Source organism: Malurus melanocephalus, unplaced genomic scaffold (assembly GCF_030028575.1).
Source record: "Malurus melanocephalus ecotype Western Australia unplaced genomic scaffold, MMel_1.1 scaffold_146, whole genome shotgun sequence".
NCBI classification, from domain to species: Eukaryota; Metazoa; Chordata; class Aves; order Passeriformes; family Maluridae; genus Malurus; species Malurus melanocephalus.
Genome location: NW_026623378.1, coordinates 1,721,586 through 1,740,804, shown reverse-complemented (window position 1 = coordinate 1,740,804; position 19,219 = coordinate 1,721,586). Strand labels below are relative to the sequence as shown.

Below are 19,219 nucleotides of genomic sequence, written 5' to 3'. Positions count from 1 at the left end.
AGAAAGAGCATGGTATGTGGATAATTAAAAAGATTCAACAGGAGTCACAATGGATMAAGTGTTATGATGCTGTTAAGTCCTGCCTGACACAGTAGAATTGATAAAAAAGTCTTGTAATACCACCCATAGGAAAAGTATACAGCAGCACTTTACATAAAGAATGAAAACATATGAATACTTCTCCCTTTCTTCTTCTGAGATTTAACATCAGGCATTTTACCTTTTTTCCTTACTTTTTCAATAAATCAAACCACAGTTAGCTATAGATCTTTGAACAATTAATCTGTCATCCAAAATAGAAACAGGGAAGAAAYAAATATAGATTTGTGGAATGAATGGAATCTCTTTAATCTCTCAGGTCAAGTATGACTACATGYTGAGTTCTATCAAAAAGCTGTGATTGGGAGCAGAGGAAGGTACAGTTCTTCCAGAGCCAGACTGCACACAGAGTCACCCTCCATTTCTTGCAGAAATGAGGGGTACTGTGGCTTCTCTCCTCAACAGAGAGAAGTTTATGGGGCACAGAACACAACACAAAAGTGAGAACCATCAGTATGGTCTGAAACTGAAGGATGCATGAGAGGAAGAGAAACAAACTCAGAGAGCAAGCCTCTAACAATACAGACTCTTTCTGAGATCCTGAAAAGACTACACATTTTGTTTTAACTGAGAAAGGAACTGAAATGTCCTGTWATAAGAGCCCCACATAGCAGAGTCTGTGGGCTGTACCCTAGATTCAGGTTCATTTTTTCATTTTAAGCCAGCTCAGCCAGCAAATCTGTATTTTTCGCTCCACTGCTCACTGTGCTGCTATTTCTGTTCAAAAAAAARGAAGAAAGCTCTGAATGCTGAATGGTCTTTCAGTGATTCTATCGAGGAACAGTTCTCCACTGAACACTCAGAAACCAATCAGAGTTAATCAAAAATAACAACAAAATCTCAGTGCACTTCCCTCATGCTCATAAAGTAAATGTTTTGTGCTCTCTTTTGCCCTCTCTTACCCTAGAAAGAAAATCCAAAAGCCATGGAGTAATAACACTTGATCCTCTAGGGTAATTACATTGCAATATCACTGCAAAAGTTTGGAAAACCTACTATGAAAAGCTTCACTCCCTATAATTTTATTTTTAAATTTAAGAGTAAAGAAAGAAAAGAACAGACCCAGCTTCAGAGKCTATTCTAGAAGAGAGCTGCTTTCTCCACAAGTTTGAGCCATGAGCAGCACTGTTTATTATACCTACCCTGAAAATCACACCTTACACCTGATCCAGAGAAATATTCATCCCTGTYTTGGCAAACACCCCGGAGAAGTACCAATATTGAATGCTCTCCAAGCTTAGACTGTGACAGCATTTTCCTGTCAGAATGGCAAAACTACAATAGCAGATTTCTGAACACACAACCACATGAATTATCTATTACCCCACAATTATACACTTAATTACCCAGACATCTCTAGATCGAACAAAACCACAGCCTCCAGGTKCTACTGAAATGTAAATAGCCACAGTGGCCTTGTGGCTTGGTATTGAATAAAACCTTGAATGAGAGAAAGGGCTCAGTTTAGATTCAATACAGCTCAGAGAGCAATCTTGCAAAGCAAACTTGTGCCTTACTRTATTATTAATCTTATGGCAGAATAAATTGCACATAAAGCTTTAAGAAAATTATAGATGGTGCTAGAACTACTCAAATGGAAACCTTCTCATACAACTAAATATCACCCATGCTCTTGGTTATAAATAATATCATTTTTTCCTTCCATGCAAGCAACTGCTGATTGTTGTACTTGTCTAGGACTACTTTCTGGTAAGACTTCAGAGACTAAAAGCATCAACACCTTCAGTCACTTCCCTGGCCAACCAYGGTCTTTGGAAAGCTTTATACTGCTTTTTAAAAGTATACCGGGTTTTGCATTTTGCCATCCTCATGTATATTTAGATAACTATTCTTTACTTAAAACAACCCACTTCTCTCAGAGCATTGTAACAAAATATTACCAGTGGAAAAAAGTGAAAAATTTGAGATTTTACAATGAAGAAACYGGCAATCTCCACATAGGCTCACAAGTCCCTTAGTCAGCCACACAACACAAAAATGTCACTGACACTTTCACTAGCATCCCAGAACACAGGGCATTGTAGGGCAAAGAAGTTGACTCCTCACTTTTCTCTCAAAGTTCTGTGATGGTGGGAGAAAGGGCAGGAACAAACAAGACAGTACAGAAATAAATATCAGAATTTATTTTATATATTTAGAAAATTGAGGAATTAGCATTATTTTTTTTTTTTTTTAAGCATAATGAAGTTAAGGAACCGAGCCAAAGCAAGCCAGTTGTGGCACTTTGTGACACAGAAATTCCTCCTGTCCAGTATTTGGGCTGACCACTAAGAAATCTTGCCATTAAATTTGTATTTTGAAAACCTTCATGTGAAAGTATTTATTCGTATACAGTAATATATTCTGGCATGACATGGTAGAAAATAAACCCCACAAATAGAAGGGAAAATTTAGATCATTTCTATTTATGTTGTTTATTTTAAAGGAAGCCATAAAGTCTTTAATTTTTCTTAACTATGATGGAAGCATGACCAAACAGATTAACTACCCATATTTAAAGATCCACTTTTTGACATATTCAATATATCAGAGCAATATACACAGGAAGGCAGCAGTTACCCTGGATTTTAAAATTACTGCTGAAATAAATTACTTCATGAATTATGCTTGGCCTACATGTATTTGCAGTTTATCAAATGATACAAGGCAGCAACCATTAGAAGAATTCAACACACTTTTCAAATACTGCAGAGAAGATATTTTGCATGGTGTCCCTCAACATATAGTCCTTGCAACTGTCCCTGACACTGAAATCATGCTCTAAATGAAGAGATGTTASATCTCTTTAGTTAATGTCCTTATAAAAGCCAAGATGACATCTATTCCATCTGACAGATAAGATAAATATATTTTGGCATTATAATTCTTCTTATTATTATTGTTTTCTTTCAAAGCAATTTTGCTAAACAGACATTATGYTAAAAAAATTATCCTGACATTCAACAGAAAGTTCTGGAATAGGTGTGAATTTTAAACAACAATCATGAATCAAAAATATTTCTCAGAGCAGGAAATYAAAAAAGACAGGCTGTTCTTCTTTTCTGGAGTAGTAAGCTTATTGCCTTTGTTCAAGATCAATGTTGTGAAAAAGAAAACAGTAAATAACCTCTATAGCTGGATTTTCAAAAAGGTAAAAAGAATTTGTGTGGGTTTTTTTCAAGTGCTTCTTTTTTTCTTTGTTCAGATCAGTAAAACTTGACCTGTTGCTGGAAATACATAATTTTTTCCAGTGTCTATACTTTCACACAGATTCTTCATAAGCTGAGCTACAGAAAGGGACATTTCTTGTTCCCATTCTGAACACCCTCATAGGATTCAGCAATGTTACAGCAGGTTTGGTGAAAACTCCATAATTAAGATGTAACTGTTTTTACATGGCTGATTTTAACACTTCGATTACCCCAATTTTATACACTATTGCATGTGTGTGAAAAAAGGAGAACTTTATATCCAAGATTCATTATAACTTGCTAGGTATGACATAGTATGTGACTTAGAAATTAAACAGAATTTCTAAACATACAGGTGCATGAGGGCTGTGGAAACTTCTGCAGGGCCAGAGTCCTGGCCCCTCTCTTACCTCAGATATGGCTGCTTTTTCAAATGTACCYTTAAGCCTCACACTGTGAAAAAGTCATATAAACAATCTTCCAATGGAGAAGATCAGCACGATCTTATGCTTGGAGGAATTCCAACTCAAATTTGAAAGACTTCCCTTTTACTGGCTGTTGACACGGGTATGATTTTCAAATACGAGTAACAGTTTATATGCAAGCATAGTCCCACTGGCAACACTTTCCAAAAACATAAAATAGAATTAAAAKAAAAACTTTAAAAGAACTATGTATCACATAGCTGCAACAGAAAAGACTTGTTAGAAATTTCTTACCTACTTTTTCTGTGAGTGTAATAAATCAGCTAGACGTTTATAATGAAAGCATACAGAATATAAAGTATTTCAATTAGAAAAAATAAAAAGCCCAGTTAGCAGAACTTGGGGAAACAGTGACGCCACTTCATTTCAGGGAAAAAAMCAAAACAAAATGCTCAAGGTTATTATGTTTCTTCTTTAGTTTTCTTCTATGATTTAAAAATTGATCATAGCCATTTCCTTTATGCTAAGCTGTATTTTTCACAATGAATAATTCAACTTATGGAATATGCAAGGAATGTATTTACTTTTATTCCTCATATACATCTTGTACAGAAAATCACAACTAAAACTTWGAGGAGATTTATTATTTTGAGTAAAATACTTCAGTTCTTTTTTACAGTTTGACACAATGTGGTTATGGGGTGAATCACAACACTTCTTTCCTAAATTATTCCACCATGACACTCAATCAAATGAAGCAGAAAGTTTAACCAAATGTAAATATGTAGAAATTGCATTCTACCCAGAGGGAGAGGACTATAAGCCTCTCCCTTTGCAAAGTAGCTGGGTTTTTAGTGAGCAAAAGCTGCCACAACTTCAGTCTTGCATTTCTGCCRGAAGATACCTTGGCCAAACAGGTTAAACTGAAATACTACACCCAAGTACATGTTTATGATTTGCTCAAACAGGAGGCAGGAATCTGTTTTACAGCTAAACTCAGGCAACTAAGTTTTGTGTTTTTACATGTAAGTAAAACTGATTCAATTATAGCAGGAACCACATAAGATAATGCTTTTGGCATGTATATATAACTTTAAGCAGCATACGATGGGATTTGGTAAGATTCTTGGAGGTGAAACTTGATATTGCAGATGTCTAAAAATACCATTCTTTTTTGCAATGAATAAGAAGCATAGGATTTTTCATCATGCTAATAATGAGGATTTTGTCTAAAAGTAACAATTCCAACTAAACCACAGTATCAGAATTCAAAAATATGCTTTCAACAACTGTGAAACGTATCACAAAAACTACTTACAGTGACTTCTGCAGTCTGCCTCAGAAAYGCTGTAGGAAACAACTATAGCTGTTTACAAAGCTGATGATTTCAGGAAAATCTAATTAAAAAAAATTAAAACACACCAACTGACAGAAATGAATAACCAATCATAAACATTATAATTTTGAACAGAATGCTTCTTATGAAACACAAAATGTGYGCAAACCATTAATTCTGCCTTCATTACAGCCAGCTTGGGAAAGAAATGCGGATTGCTTTAGAAAAAAATATGTTCCCTGTYATAAAATAAACTAAATACCCACATCGTTTCACACTTACAGACAATCTTCCTACCAAGAATGAAGATGAAGATGATCATAAACCTTCTTGCAGGCATCATCTAACTAAGCCTAATCACATCCCTGCAAAGGATGTTRGCTGTTATGGTGTTCTCTGCACACACAGTCGAACAAGAACAAATGGATTTACACCTCAAGAGCTCACTGTGAGGTGGTGASTCTCTAGGAATGCCAAGTTAGAACCTGGATTTCCAACTCCCTTTGTTTTACTTTCACAGCTGGATTGTGTAACTCTTCTATTTTGTAGAATCTACCCAAGTGCAGAAATGTAAGAAGTATAGACCAGCCCAAATGTTCTGAAAGTTACATCAAGGCTTGCATTAAAAAGCTCTAGTAATAAAGACGGTGACTAAGGAGTTAATTAATGTAKTCCTGCCTTCCTTTCCCACTTTATGACCATTGGACTGTGAAAGTAGGACATCAGCTTTATTCTTCCTTTTTCCTTTTGGATCTATTCTGTTCCCTTATCACTTTATATCCAATTATTTTTATTATTTTTTGAAACATACAGATACTCTGGTTGTTATTTCTGAAGGTGTTTACAGACATCAGGAACATAAATGATAGTGGCAATCATCAAGCACTAGACACTTAGGCCTTTTCAGTTTCTCTAACAATCTTCAACCTTTAAAWGCCCTGAAAAGCCACCGCACAAATCTCTTTTTTAAGCATGAATACACAATGGTTTGTAAACTTCCACATGTACACAGTGAACAGAAGGCAATTACCTGAGCCTTTTGTAAAACAAGGTGATATACCTYAAGGGACATACCCTGCTTTTTTATGTTTAAACCGGAGAAATTAGAGCATTTTCTGAAGTTTCCCTTTCACCAAAGTGCACCCAAAGGAAAAACAAATGATAACACACAAAATACACAAAAGCCTCCACGAGCCTTTACAAAAAACACATGGTGTTAGTCTTGTGTAAGAAAGGAGAAGAGAGACTAAGTGACTTGTGGAATAAAGAAGTTACACTAAGAAATCAAATACATATATTTATGTGCACTTATAACTAAATCACAGCTAGTGGAAGGAAAAATTGTCTGCAGAAAGACCAGTTCTCAGGACAATTGGAGAATCAAGATGCCTCTGCAAAACAGCTCTGAAAATTCCTGCAGATCTGCGTTACTATCTTGGACATTTCTCCGGGGAATCTTCCTGGTGGAAATGATCCCCARGAATCTTTGCAAGGGATGTTGAGCGTTGAAAGTCCAGTTAAGAGCTTTTGGCTGGATTCCATCTAAGATTCAACCTCAATGTTACAGTGTTTTGCCCTACCCTGTCACTGATCCTGAGCACAAAGATTTTTTGTAGGGTCTGCACAGGGAGGAATAACTACATATGCTCACCATAAAACCATGTAGAAAGAACCCTCTATTTTCTACCCAAAATACATGCCTCCACAGCTAAACCTGAGCAAAGGCTGAAATGGAAACAACTGACAATAAATCAGAACTGGCCTCTCATTCAAAAAAATAAGACAAGCGTGATTTTCTCAGCCTTTTAAAGTACTTCTAAGCCGTAACATATTTTGCTGCAATAATAAAAAGTTAGGCTGCCTACATAATTGAATTCCAGTAGTTCCATGGTAATTTTGCTCTAAGAGGTATCATGTCTTCCAAGTTTTTCTACAAACTTCTGTAGCATATTGCTGACTTTTTACTGTCTCTATATATTAGACTGAAAGGATAATTTCCAGAAATTCATGTTATATCAGAGCAGTATTCCACAGCCATTAGCTTTTTACCCATTTAGAATTATACTCCCTTTCAATTTTTTGGAGTTCTATAATGTTCTGAATTTAACATCCTAAGAGTTAAGCCTTCCTACATTAACCTCCAAATCACAAAGTAGGGATCAACAGTAATCAGTAGTATACCAGGTATACTTACTACACTTTAGCAATTTTCCCATTTAGTCATTTTACCTATTTCTTTGCCTTATGGTCACTTTTGAGTGATATTCTAGCTATCTCCACTTCCCACCTCTGGATTATGGGTCAATTTGGTCAGTATGCTGCACAAAATCAAGTGAGAGCATTTGTATCTGTGGTACCATATTTGAAATGCACATTAGAAAATACCTAATCATGTATGCTCACAAATCCTGGTTTGCCTGTAAGGTTGAAATCTGTGCTCTGTGGTGCTCATGCCAACATTATGGAGAAGTAAATACATGACTTAAGCAAAGTCCTTGGGAAGTCTGTAACAAAATGGAATTGAACTTAAATGCCCCAMGGCATCCATATGCTGGGGATAGCACAGCATTGACAGGACACTCAGGCTTTCCTGGAGTGGCAGCTGGAAACACAGTGGGATTGTCCCACTGCATCTCACATGACACCAGAAACTTCTGTTTTGTGTACTTGTGTATAAAGTGAGGAGCACATTTCCGTCTGAGAACCAGGAYTGATTCCTACACCTCCTAAACCAACTTTGTTTTATTGAACAGGCGACACTTTTTCCAAAATTAAGACAAGATACTCTTTTGTAATTCATGCAGTATTTGAAACTTAAGACTTTCTTATTTTCCATTTTCTAGAAAAGAAAGTGAACAGAAAAATAGCCTTTTCTGGTCACCACAATAGAGGAGGTTACCTAGTCAAACTGAAGTGTTCAGAGGCATATTTTTGGCAACAGAAAATTTTCAATTATATCTCCTGGAGCTTTATGCATTTCAAATACTTGTTTCCCTTCTGTTGAATTTCTAATAGATACTGCACGATTTTGGCTCCATGTCCAGAATCATTGTGCCAAGTTAGACTCTGAAAGAATCTCATGTTTAGATGATAAAGATGATTCTGTAAACACAAGTTCTTTGCTTGTTTTTCCACTTACACTTCTGTAATTCAGGCAAATCAAAATGAATCACAGAAACCAAAGGCCAAATGAAAATAGAATAAGACATACATTTTAATTATTTGTGAAATCCTCTTTGTTCAGCTCTGTTTAATGTAGGACTCATTGATCATACCCATGGTAATGTCTGCATTTCAACCAGYAGAACAATTTAGAAACTGGGTTTATAGCATGGGTTCCAATCAGAACCTCGCTGTTCAACTGAGAGCATCACACATTTTTGGAGCATCCTCTCTGCAAGAGTGTGTTCAAGGTAGCCTTCTCAGAACAAGACAGTTYATGTTAATAATCCCATGAAATCACTCTGCCTTCTAATCCCAGGCAATCCTTGTTCCATCAGCTACCACTGATAGGTCAATCTTTACTTTTCATGACATAATGTCTTTCATTTTGAAAATTATCTTCTCTAGAAGTTTTTTATTTATTTATCTCAAATTCTTGCAGCAGCTATACTTAAAACATCTTTGTGTGCGTATGTAATTTATATTCTGAGCTAGTTTCCTTAGTAGGACAAGTGCCAATTGTGTTATATCATCCATATTTATAATATAGCAATCCTATCTTAATTAACAATAAAATACATAAGCTAAACTGTGCAGTCTTCACTATTATATTCACAAGATGGTTATGGCATTGCATTGTTACTGCACATGGGAAATAACTTGCAGGGTTCCTGCTTACCAATATAAAACTAGTTTTCAAGATTTAAGTGTGCAATAAATTAGAAAATATTTCTCATATAGTAAATGTCTCCTGCAGCATAGCACTATTTCATTCTTAAAGAATAACATTTTGTCCTGTGAGGCAGGATRTATATTATTTAGAGGAAAACAAAAGTGAGAAGGAAGCAGCATATCTTTACCCTCCGCACATCTTTGCCAAACGTTTCGCTGTAGCTGGTGCCCAGTATTTCAAACTGGACATAGGGGTTGGCTCCATCTTCTCTGAACTCCATAACACCYGTCAGCCCAGTTATATGGCCCTAAGGAAATAAGATTCAGACATATTAGAGCAGAAAAAAATTGCCTTCATGAACACTCCTCTGCATAAAATGTGTGCCAAATATGCTTTAATAATGCTTACAGTGAACTTAAATGTGGCAATTACAGGTTCTTCAGCAGCTCAAACCCAGCGCCAGACAAAAGACTTCAGTTTTAAATTTTTTTTTAGAAAATTACTTTAGCACTAATACACCCAGTGTTTATGGCAAACAGGTCATCACTGTCCACAGAAACAGACCCCAAAGAAAATGAGAAGGACCTTAGTGGACTGTGAGAGAGCAGCCCTCAGTGTAACTCAGGGCAGTGGGCTCAGTTCTGGGCTTCAGTACAAAGGCATGAACTCTCAGTCCAAAAGAAGGGGTTTGCCTGCCGTGCTCCCAAGAGAAGCACAAGGGAAGATCAAATTACATCTCTGGGAAAGTATCATACACTTTGATTCTGTCTTTGTAGCAAAGCAGCTCGAAGTGACACCAAAGTTCAGATTAATTTAGCAACAAAGGATGGAATCATTAGGACTTGTCAGAATTATCAAATTGCATCATTTTACTACAGAAAAATGATTTCATCAATATATATTTGGGAAYGGGGGTTTCTTCTGAATAATTGTGAAAGTCAGTATAATAAAAAATGAGTGTTTTTTCCACTAGTTCTTGTGATCAAATAACTGTTACACAAGAATTTGCCATGAGTCTACAAAGCCACTGTACTGTCCATATTTGAGTATTTCACCATGGTGCAAGACAGTGTAACTGTTAGTGACAGCTTAGCCAAAGCAGATCCTTTTTGCTCTGCTCTGGGCTGCWGTACAAAAACAGATACTCACCAATGCTCAGTTAACATACTGAGCAATCTGAGCTGTAGAAAATGGAGAATAACTCTTAAAGCTCATCACTGGTTGCCTCCCTGAGCTTCTTAAGTTGTTCTCTTACAAAATGCATGAATCAATTCCCATGACTACCCCTAAACCTACTTCCTACACAGAAGGCAGCTATGAGAACAACAGAAGTAATACACACACCACTGGATCCACACTGGACTGTGTTTATCATAAACCATTTGCTTGTTTAATAGCTGTAGACTGTCCCTGGTTGTTGAGGATCATTTGCTTTAACAAATCAAAGAGAAGTTGAATAGAAGTTAAAACCTTCCTCAAAGGCTCAAGTAGACATACAGCAGCTCTTTCAATTGCTCACACAGCTGTGGTTTGTCTGCTCACCTTCTTAATGGTCTCCAGCATGGATCTTCCTCCATTCCAGGGTTTGGTGGATTTCCTCATGCAGTTCAGACTTGCCATGCTGTGCCATTTCCTGTCCTCCAGTTTTCTGTGGAAAGCATTGGCCAGCATGAGCACACTGTCATACAGGTACAGGTTGGAAACCTGCAAACAATAATAAGAATGAGCCTCTTTTTAAAGTTGAGTACTTTTGAAAGAAACCATACAAATCAGCAAACAAACAGAATAAAAGAAGGCATAAGTAAGAACTAAAAACTGGGTATGTTTGACATGTTCATCGGTCAAGGCATTTGAGACAAATGCCTGTGCTCCTGGGTCCCTCTGGCCAAGGGATTCTGGCACCCTGGCACTGCCAGAGCATTACTGCAATGCAGTGCTGTAAAGAGAACACACTCCTCACACAAAMTGAAGCTATAGTTGGAGTACAGCTATCTATCAATAAAAGACAAGGAGTGCTACTTTGTCARTCCTTTCTGCAAGGAGGGAGAAACAGAATGGAATTCAGTTCTTGGGGGTTTTATTCATTTGAGCAATTAGTAATTTCTAGCACAGCAAACTCTAATACTCATGCAACTGTTTAGAAAAGAAGGAAAAGAAATGACAGTATTATTTTAGTCTTTGCATCACTCTCCACCAAATATACAGGAGACTGGTTACATGCTTTCTCTGGAGCTATTGATTTTAGTCTCCTTATTCTTCAACTTACATGAGAGATACAGAAAGAAATAATTGATGACAAAGATGCCAGTAAGAATAGAACACCACACTAGCAATGCCGAGCTATGTATTTAATTTTTCAGATCAAGACATGTCCAGCAATACATGATGAGATCTTTGACTTGCAGTGGTATGCACCTCAAAAACTTTAGCAGCAGAAGTGGGCTGAGAGAAAAGTGATTAAAAAAATGAGATACTYTTCATTTAAATTTGGTTGGTTTTTTTTCAGAGCTCACATGAACTCTTCTTCAAGCCTGCATACAGGGGTTTTCATTTAGTCCTTATTAAACTCAAATCCTCATACCATTAGCCAGATACAGCTTTTTCTATTATTATTATTATCATTATTATTAATGATAACGATAGTGATAATGATGATGATGATAATAATAACATAATTTTCTCCTAGCTGTAGGCTTTAATCATGGTCATCACTGAAATTACCATTTATCTCTAGAATTTTTCTAATTCACCTTAGAAAATAATGCCTAGAGACCAAGAAAGGGTTACAGGTGGAAGTTAATGCAGCTGCATACTTCCCATAAATGTGACTCCTTAGGAGTCCCAATAAAAGTGTCTCTCTATGAAAGCTTAAACATATATCACTGTTGAATCACTGGCTCCAAGWAAACTTCTGATGTCTGTAAGATGTTAATCATCTGAAACAAAATGTTTCATGTTCCATAACCTGGAGTTTGACAGATTAAATTGAAAACCTAGACATTTAAAAAAATATTCTAATATAAGTAAATCTGAATAAAAGACATATGACCAAAAATGCATTTGGAAAGAATCAAAATACAAAGAAAGAGGTTGTAAATATACACTTATTTAAATGACTAAACATAAAAAGTGATCCTAACATGAAAATAATGCAAAACCAATGAGGTACTACCAGGCAGAATCTCTCCCATCTGGTATTGCCATTTTTCCCTTCTTTTCTTTCCAGCCTTTCTGAACAAGCAGTCCACRTCGACTCTATTTGCTATTTTATCCAGTTAAACCTTTTTCTTTTAGAACAGTTTCCAAAGTAGCTATTTCTATTACTTCTCTCATTTTAAGAAAAGTAGTTAAAGAGTTAATAAGAGTCCCAGCAACCGAGGTTTTCTGCTCAATTGCATTTGTTTCCCTATTCTGCAGATATTTCCAAACAACTTTCAAATAAAGCAACCAAGCGGATCCTTATTATTCAACAGGGCACTTTCCTTCTGGGTTCAACAACTAGTCAGAGAAAAAAAATMAAAACAAACCTCAGATCTCACAGATACACAACCCCAAACCACACACCACAAAATCCACTTTCTTAGAAATAGGTTTTACASACATAAAAATGCCATTTCTTATAAGCCTTCATGAGCCTCTTTGCTCCCAACTGAATTTGGTTTTGCACGCTCACTTTTAACTGACAACTCATTGTCTGTTGCCTTGGAACTGCCACAGATCAGAAACGCTTTGTATTTTCTCCGYTTGGCACTGTTCTTTTGCAGTTCTGGAAAACTGCAGCCCTATTCCCAAAAACAGTGCTCAGTTTGCTAGCACAGAGCTCTAAGGCAAAATATAAGATGCACTTGGGTACACAGTTTCTTTTGTTTTCTGCTTTTTATGTGCTTGGAGAAAACGCCACAGCTCTGCACTGACTGAGAGCTTRAGAGAATGGCATTGAGGATCTCAGCCTGCATGACCTCGCACCCAACTCAAATTACCTCACGCTGCAGAGCAAAACAAAACAATCCTGTGTTTACCAACCTAATCCTCATAGTTCAGTTAGACTTTTAATGGACTTTGCATCACTACTGTTCCATTAACTTGTTTTGGAAGAATGGTATTTACTGAGAGACAGCAAGACAGGGTCTGCACAAGAGCAGCCTCCCACTGCATTTGTCCTTATTCTGCACCTGAAGATYTGTACCAAGGCAGAGGATAATGTTGCAGAGAATACAGCAAGTTACTTTTTGCCAAGGAAAGAATATTCTGCACGTTCTGTTGTAAATACTTATTCACTGGTATTTTGCCACTCTGGTTCTCTTTTTGCTGAAAGCCTCATCCCAAACATGAGTACACAGTGCTTTTTAATCAGCAGAATTCCTTCCTTAGTATAATCATACTCTATTTACTCCAGGAAAAATTACATGCATGTATAACTACGTTTTACTCATTACTCACTGAAGACTCAATATCCTGTGCAAGAGTAAGTTGCATCTTACTCACACAATCAACACTTCTATTTTAGAACAGAATATATGCAAGCTAGGAAAAAAAAAACCAGCATCAAAATTTCCACAGCTAAGGCTGGATCTGTAGTTTTAAGAAAAAAAAAATCAAGACACATTCTGGCCTGATCTCACAGTAAATTCACAGCTATAATTATTTCCTTTATTACATTTAAATACAGAAAAATCTCTCCATATGCCCTATATCATATTCGCAACCTGAGTTTGCTGCAGCCTCCAGAATAGTGATGCTGTGAGAAGAAAAGGGATTCAGCAGATATGGCCTGTATGCACTTGCTACTGCACCAGTACATGTATTTTAATTTTCAGTGAACTGTCAAATTMCCTATGAGTATGGACATGACCACTGAAAGAGAATTTTTGAGATACCCAAAGGTTCAAGCTGGTACTCTGATTCCACCAGTACTGTCAGAGGCATGAGAAAATAGTAAATTTTAAAATTCATCTTCAGGTAGCATTTAGAACTGGCAGCAAAGCAAGAGAGAAGAAAAACTAGTCAACATACCTGGCTACTCTGGGTTTTCAAAGCTCCAGAGCATTTATTATTTCCCGTTTGGATATTGACAGGTGAACAGAGAAGGGAAGGACAAGTAAGTATCTGCCTGAAGAGATTCCCTTCAATAGAATAAAAATTCCTAGCCTAGAACAAAGAATTTCATTTTGGTCATGTGGTGGAAGCAGTGACAGTACTTTTTAGTTCTTTCAGTCCATGGCTGACAGTATAAGAGCTGGAGATACTGACATGGTTTTTGATCTATCTGCTATAAGAATGATGGTGACTGCTTCACCAATATGTTAAAGAATATGCTCTGTACATGAAAAATTTTAGGCATGTTCTGTTTCATCTTCTGGAAATTATTCCAGACTTTATGAAGCTCTTTCTTGCACTGAAGAAATAAATCCACCATACACTARTAGAGCACAGCAGAAATTTTCAAGAATAGAAATCTATTAAATGTCATTTTATAGAAGTTTCTAAGTGAATTTCATGAGATTTTCCAGGATGATTTTACTTTTCTTAATGYATGAAGGAGGCTCTTAGCTCCTTCAGAGGGACTAATCATAGACAAGTGTTCTGCTAAGGCCAGCAAGCCACAGAGTGACCCCAACTCCTGAGCAGCCAGCAGAGCCACGAGTCCAGCCAGAGACTGTTGGAGAGATCAGCTGGAAGGCAAGCTGACACTGAGATATCACTACTTCAAAAACTCATTCCCAAGCTGGGCATCTGTACCCTGCTGCTGCCAAAATCGCTCTGTGAGTGGCCGCAGCAGTCAGCTCCAAGGATGAAGCAGATGGAAGAGGAGCTCAAACCAAGTGCAGCCTGCCAGCAATGCCTGCTGCCTGAGGAGAATATCAGGGTGCCTGCTATGCACACCCCAGCATGCCCTAAAACTGTGTGTCAGCTTTCAGAGTTCAAGTAGTGCCAGGCGCCGTTCACACTTGTGTCTCCAATGCCAGAGTGCATCCTACCAGTTCGGTGCTTCATTTGTGGTAAAATGGTGTGCTAACAAAGATATTGTTAGACCAGAGAGACTGAAAACTTGACCTTTTTCATTTTCTTAAATACGTATCATAGAATTGTAGAATGTCTGGGGACCTTTAAGACCATCCAATTGCAAAAAGCCTGTCATGGCAGGAATGCCATTCRTTAGACCAACCTGCTCAAAGGCCCATCCATCCTGGCCTTGCACACTGCCAGGGACGGAAAATCCACTTGTGACTTGCCGGTGAAGACTGAGGCAAATAAATCATTGTGCCTCAGCCTTCTCCTTCTCCAAGGAGTAACCAAGTCTATTTCCATTCAGAGGGGGGTCATATTTTCCCTAATTTCCCTTTTATCACCAACTGCACATGTAGAAGGCTTTGGTTTTTCCCTTGACATTCGTGACCAGACTTAATTTTATCAAGGCTTTTGTTTTCCAAACATGATCCTTGGCTGCTCAGACAATTTCTCTKTATTTCTCACCAGCTTTCTGCCCCAGCTTCCGTAGACTTCCTTTCAGTATTTGAGTTTATCCAGGAACTACTCCATCCACACAAGCCTCCGGGTATTTYTGACTGACTTCCTCTTCCTCCAGCTCCCCCTCAGACCGCTCCTGGCTGTATCACCTGTGCCCACACGGATGAGGAGCAGCAGACAATGGTCAGTGGGCTGCATGAGCCTTGGCAGCCTCCTGCTCACACCCCTGGTACAGTGTGAAACCAGCAAACAGTGCCTCGTGTGCTCCAGAACAAAGCCCCTCTCCCGGCAGATGGGCCCAGCAGCTCCTGGAGCCTGAGGCCGCATGGCCGCCGCTGCCCTCAGCAGCCCCAGCTGGGCACAGGCCACGAAGGGATGCACCGTGTCCTGGTCACCACTGACCATGGCTGCTTCTCCTGTCCGTACCCGCACCGTGTCTTTGTCACCACTGACCATGGTTCCCCTGGGAGGCTGGGGCTGGCTTCTGCTTCTCCTGTCCGTATCCACACTGTGTCCTGGTCACCACTGACCATGGCTGCCTTGGGTGGCCGGGGCTGGCTTCTGCTTCTCCTGGCTGTGCCCACACCGTGTCCTTGTCACCACTGACCGTGGCTGACATGGTGTGGGCACAGCCAGGAGAAGCAGAAGCCAGCCCCGGCCACCCAAGGCAGCCATGGTCAGTGGTGACCTCCTGGTCATATCACCTGGTGACCACCTGGACATGGTGCGGGTACGGACAGGAGAAGCAGCAGCCAGCCCTGGCCTCCCAGGTCAGTGGTGACAAGGTCACCACTGACCATGGCTGCCTTGGCAAGGTGCTGCTGTCTGCTGCTCCTGGCCATGCCCACACCGTGTCCTGGTCACCACTGACCATGGCTGCCCTGGCAAAGTGGGGCTGCTGCTTCTGGCCATATCCACACCGTGTCCTGGTCACCAATGACAATGGCTCCCTTGGCAAGCTGGGGCTGCTGCTTCTGGCCATATCCCCACCGTGTCCTGGTCACCAATGACAATGGCTCCCTTGGCAAGCTGGGGCTGCTGCTTCTCCTCACACCCCACAGAGACATCAGTGCCTCTGTTATAAATACACACTTGCTGCTCATGGAGAGCGAAATCACAGCCAGCAAACCAGAGAAACACAGTCGAAAAACAAACGTTCATTAAATACTCAAATGTCAGCTTCAAACTTCCAAAGGGCTATTTATTTATTATGACTGAGGCAAATGAAATAAAATTTCTAAAATTCTCCTAAAGCACAGGAAAACAGGTCTCAGTTGTATATTTATTCAAGCCTTTTGACAGTAAGTAATCTAAGTAGTGTGTTACTTAGTGTTTTGCCCATTCTAGTTTAAGCATCTCAAACAATGAGTTTTCCAAAGATTTATTTGTAAGACTGCACTCTCTGAATCTCTTTTTAATTGATAAGCAGCTCTTCYTTCCTTTTTAATTTTCTCCTGTTTTTACATAGTTATACATATCACAACACTTKCCCCTACCTACAGGTTCTATTCTCTGAATGCTCACTGTCCTTCAGCTATTTATTATGAGCATTTAACATCATTATGAGTGTTTTCTTTGCCAGCATGTTTTGTAACAACATGCCAACAATAATGCAAGGCTTAGATTACCCTGTAATGCTCAAGTTTGTTAGCTGGAGGCATTGGCTTCACTCACTAAACATCTCAAGAATTTGGCACAGCTAACACAAAGTATCCAAGGAAAGTCCCGTAGGAGTGCCTTGATAAAGAAAATTGAACACAGCTAAGAGTCATGCAGAAGGACAAGAGRCAATGTTGGAATTGCAAAACAGAGTATGAAATTATAATTTTATCCTACCTCGTTTATAAATAAATATAGGTACAAATTAGGTTTCAGAGGCAATAACAAATGAAAAATGGAGGTACTGATGCTTTCTTCTAGCCAGTATTGTCTGCTCTCTGATTGAGCAGTGAACAAAAATTCAATGCAATAATTATGCAAATAGAGAAGCCCAGCAGTCAAAAGAGGCAGAGAGGAAAACATAACTGCAGTGCCTACCTGGGATTTCAGCCTCTAGTGTGCTCACAAAATCCCCCCACAGCCAAAGGACACCTGCAGTGCTTTGGGGTTTTTTAACAAATTCTTCTGCTAACATACCTTGTAAAAAACACACGCCATTGGGCTTCAGGGAGAGAATGTGCTGTGCAGTGGGCAGTRAAGTCAGTTCAAGGATACTTTTTATTCATATGGTACTCGGAAACAATTTCACTGTGACTGAACATCTGGCCAAAAATCCAAATTAAACTTTGCTAAAGAGACAAGCAAATATAGGTTTGCAATGAAAGAAAAGGAAAAATGTGGCTCATCAATCCTTTATGGGAGAATGTGAATGCTTTAATAGGGCTTAATCAATATTTACTGCCCCTCAGCAGCACTTTACAGTTGTGYAATAACAGCGGTGTTAACAGGTCAAATGAGAATAAGGGCATTTAGTTGGACAAAACTGCAGAATCAGGCCCTTAAGTTTAGGCAGTCAAACACATCCTAAAAAAAATAACTTCACTTACAGTAATCAAATCGCAGTGACTCCAGAACAGAAAACAGACCAGAAATAAAACCACAGCTTTTTAGGAGAAACTGCTAAGAAATGCCTGCACAGATATCTGATGGACACATCGTTGCAGAGTGGAATTTTTACTCAAGGAGATCATCGGCTCTTTCAATGAATACCCTCCCACACTTCTCAAGATCTTCTCCTCAAATATGTCAAAGCAATGCCTGGAATAGTTCTTCAGTAGAGAGGCTGGACTCTCAATCAGGAACAACCTCATTAATTTTGTGACACAGTATGCTGGGGTTTTCCTTTTSCCTTTTCACTCCTACTACGTATTTTGCACCATGCTAAATGATTTCAGATACACTATGTCCCTGTAATACATTTTAATATCTTTAGAACCTTACCTAGACTGAACTCATCAACTGCATAAATGGTAAACAAGGGCAAAAACCAACTAATGGGAATTAATTTCTGAAGAGAAATCTTTCTTAAAAAAACATAGACAGAAAAAAATCTGATTTTGAACTTATGAATGCATCATAACTAACCTGATGAAAAAAAAGAATATCTTCATCAAAAAACAAGTTTGTAGAGTGCTTACCAAACTAATACTTAAAGGGAAATAGTTTGGAAGGAAAAATGTTATGCAGCAAAATGGAGTCTGTAAGAACATTTCTGAAATAATCTAAAACAATTTAACAACAATTATACCACTATATACCAGTCAAACGCCATGTGGGGATATATACTAGGTCTAGCTAGACTAACTAGATTTAACTATAAATCCTGAAGTGCTTCGGTGTTTTCTCTCCAGATGAGGCAACACTGACAACACCRATGGCCCAAACCAGGGGATACCCAAAGGCATGGAACACAGCAAGTTCTAAACTGTGTCTTTTCCATTTACAGAAAGTCAATGAGATTAACACAAAAAATCCTACCTGAAGAATAAGAGAGAAATGCAGACTTCTGAAGTCAAATTAAATGATCAAGACAGGAAACTTTATAAAGCTTTTTCTCCACTTGAAGCAGAAACCCAGCTGAGTATATTATATGTGCAAGAAATAAGGGCATGAGCAAAATTTTGACAAGTAGGTTGATGGAATAAGATTGGATTTCCACAAAGCATTCAGAACAGATGAATTTTTGGATGAGCTTGCAGAACAGCCTGATCTTTAAAAGCCTTGTCAGGATGCCAAACCGGGATGATCACCCACTGAAAAACAACATTCCAGGATATGGTACTAAAGACACAGAGAACAAAATCGTTCCAAAAAGATTTTCATTAATTTAGCCAGAACAAAGTTAATAATCCATGACGTAAATGTT

General features: G+C 38.5%; 1 protein-coding gene across 1 annotated transcript in view; it reads right to left on the bottom strand.

Annotated features, from left to right (window-relative positions):
• The window catches only part of GRID1 (glutamate ionotropic receptor delta type subunit 1), a 255,289-nt gene that overhangs the window by 60,354 nt on the left and 175,716 nt on the right, over nucleotides 1-19,219 (bottom strand). Inside the window, exons 5-6 of the mRNA XM_057371418.1 lie at nucleotides 10,429-10,590; nucleotides 9,074-9,193 (exon numbers count right to left, since the gene is read on the bottom strand). Coding sequence (XP_057227401.1) covers nucleotides 9,074-9,193; nucleotides 10,429-10,590 — 282 coding nt within the window. The remainder of the gene's footprint in view (nucleotides 1-9,073; nucleotides 9,194-10,428; nucleotides 10,591-19,219) is intronic.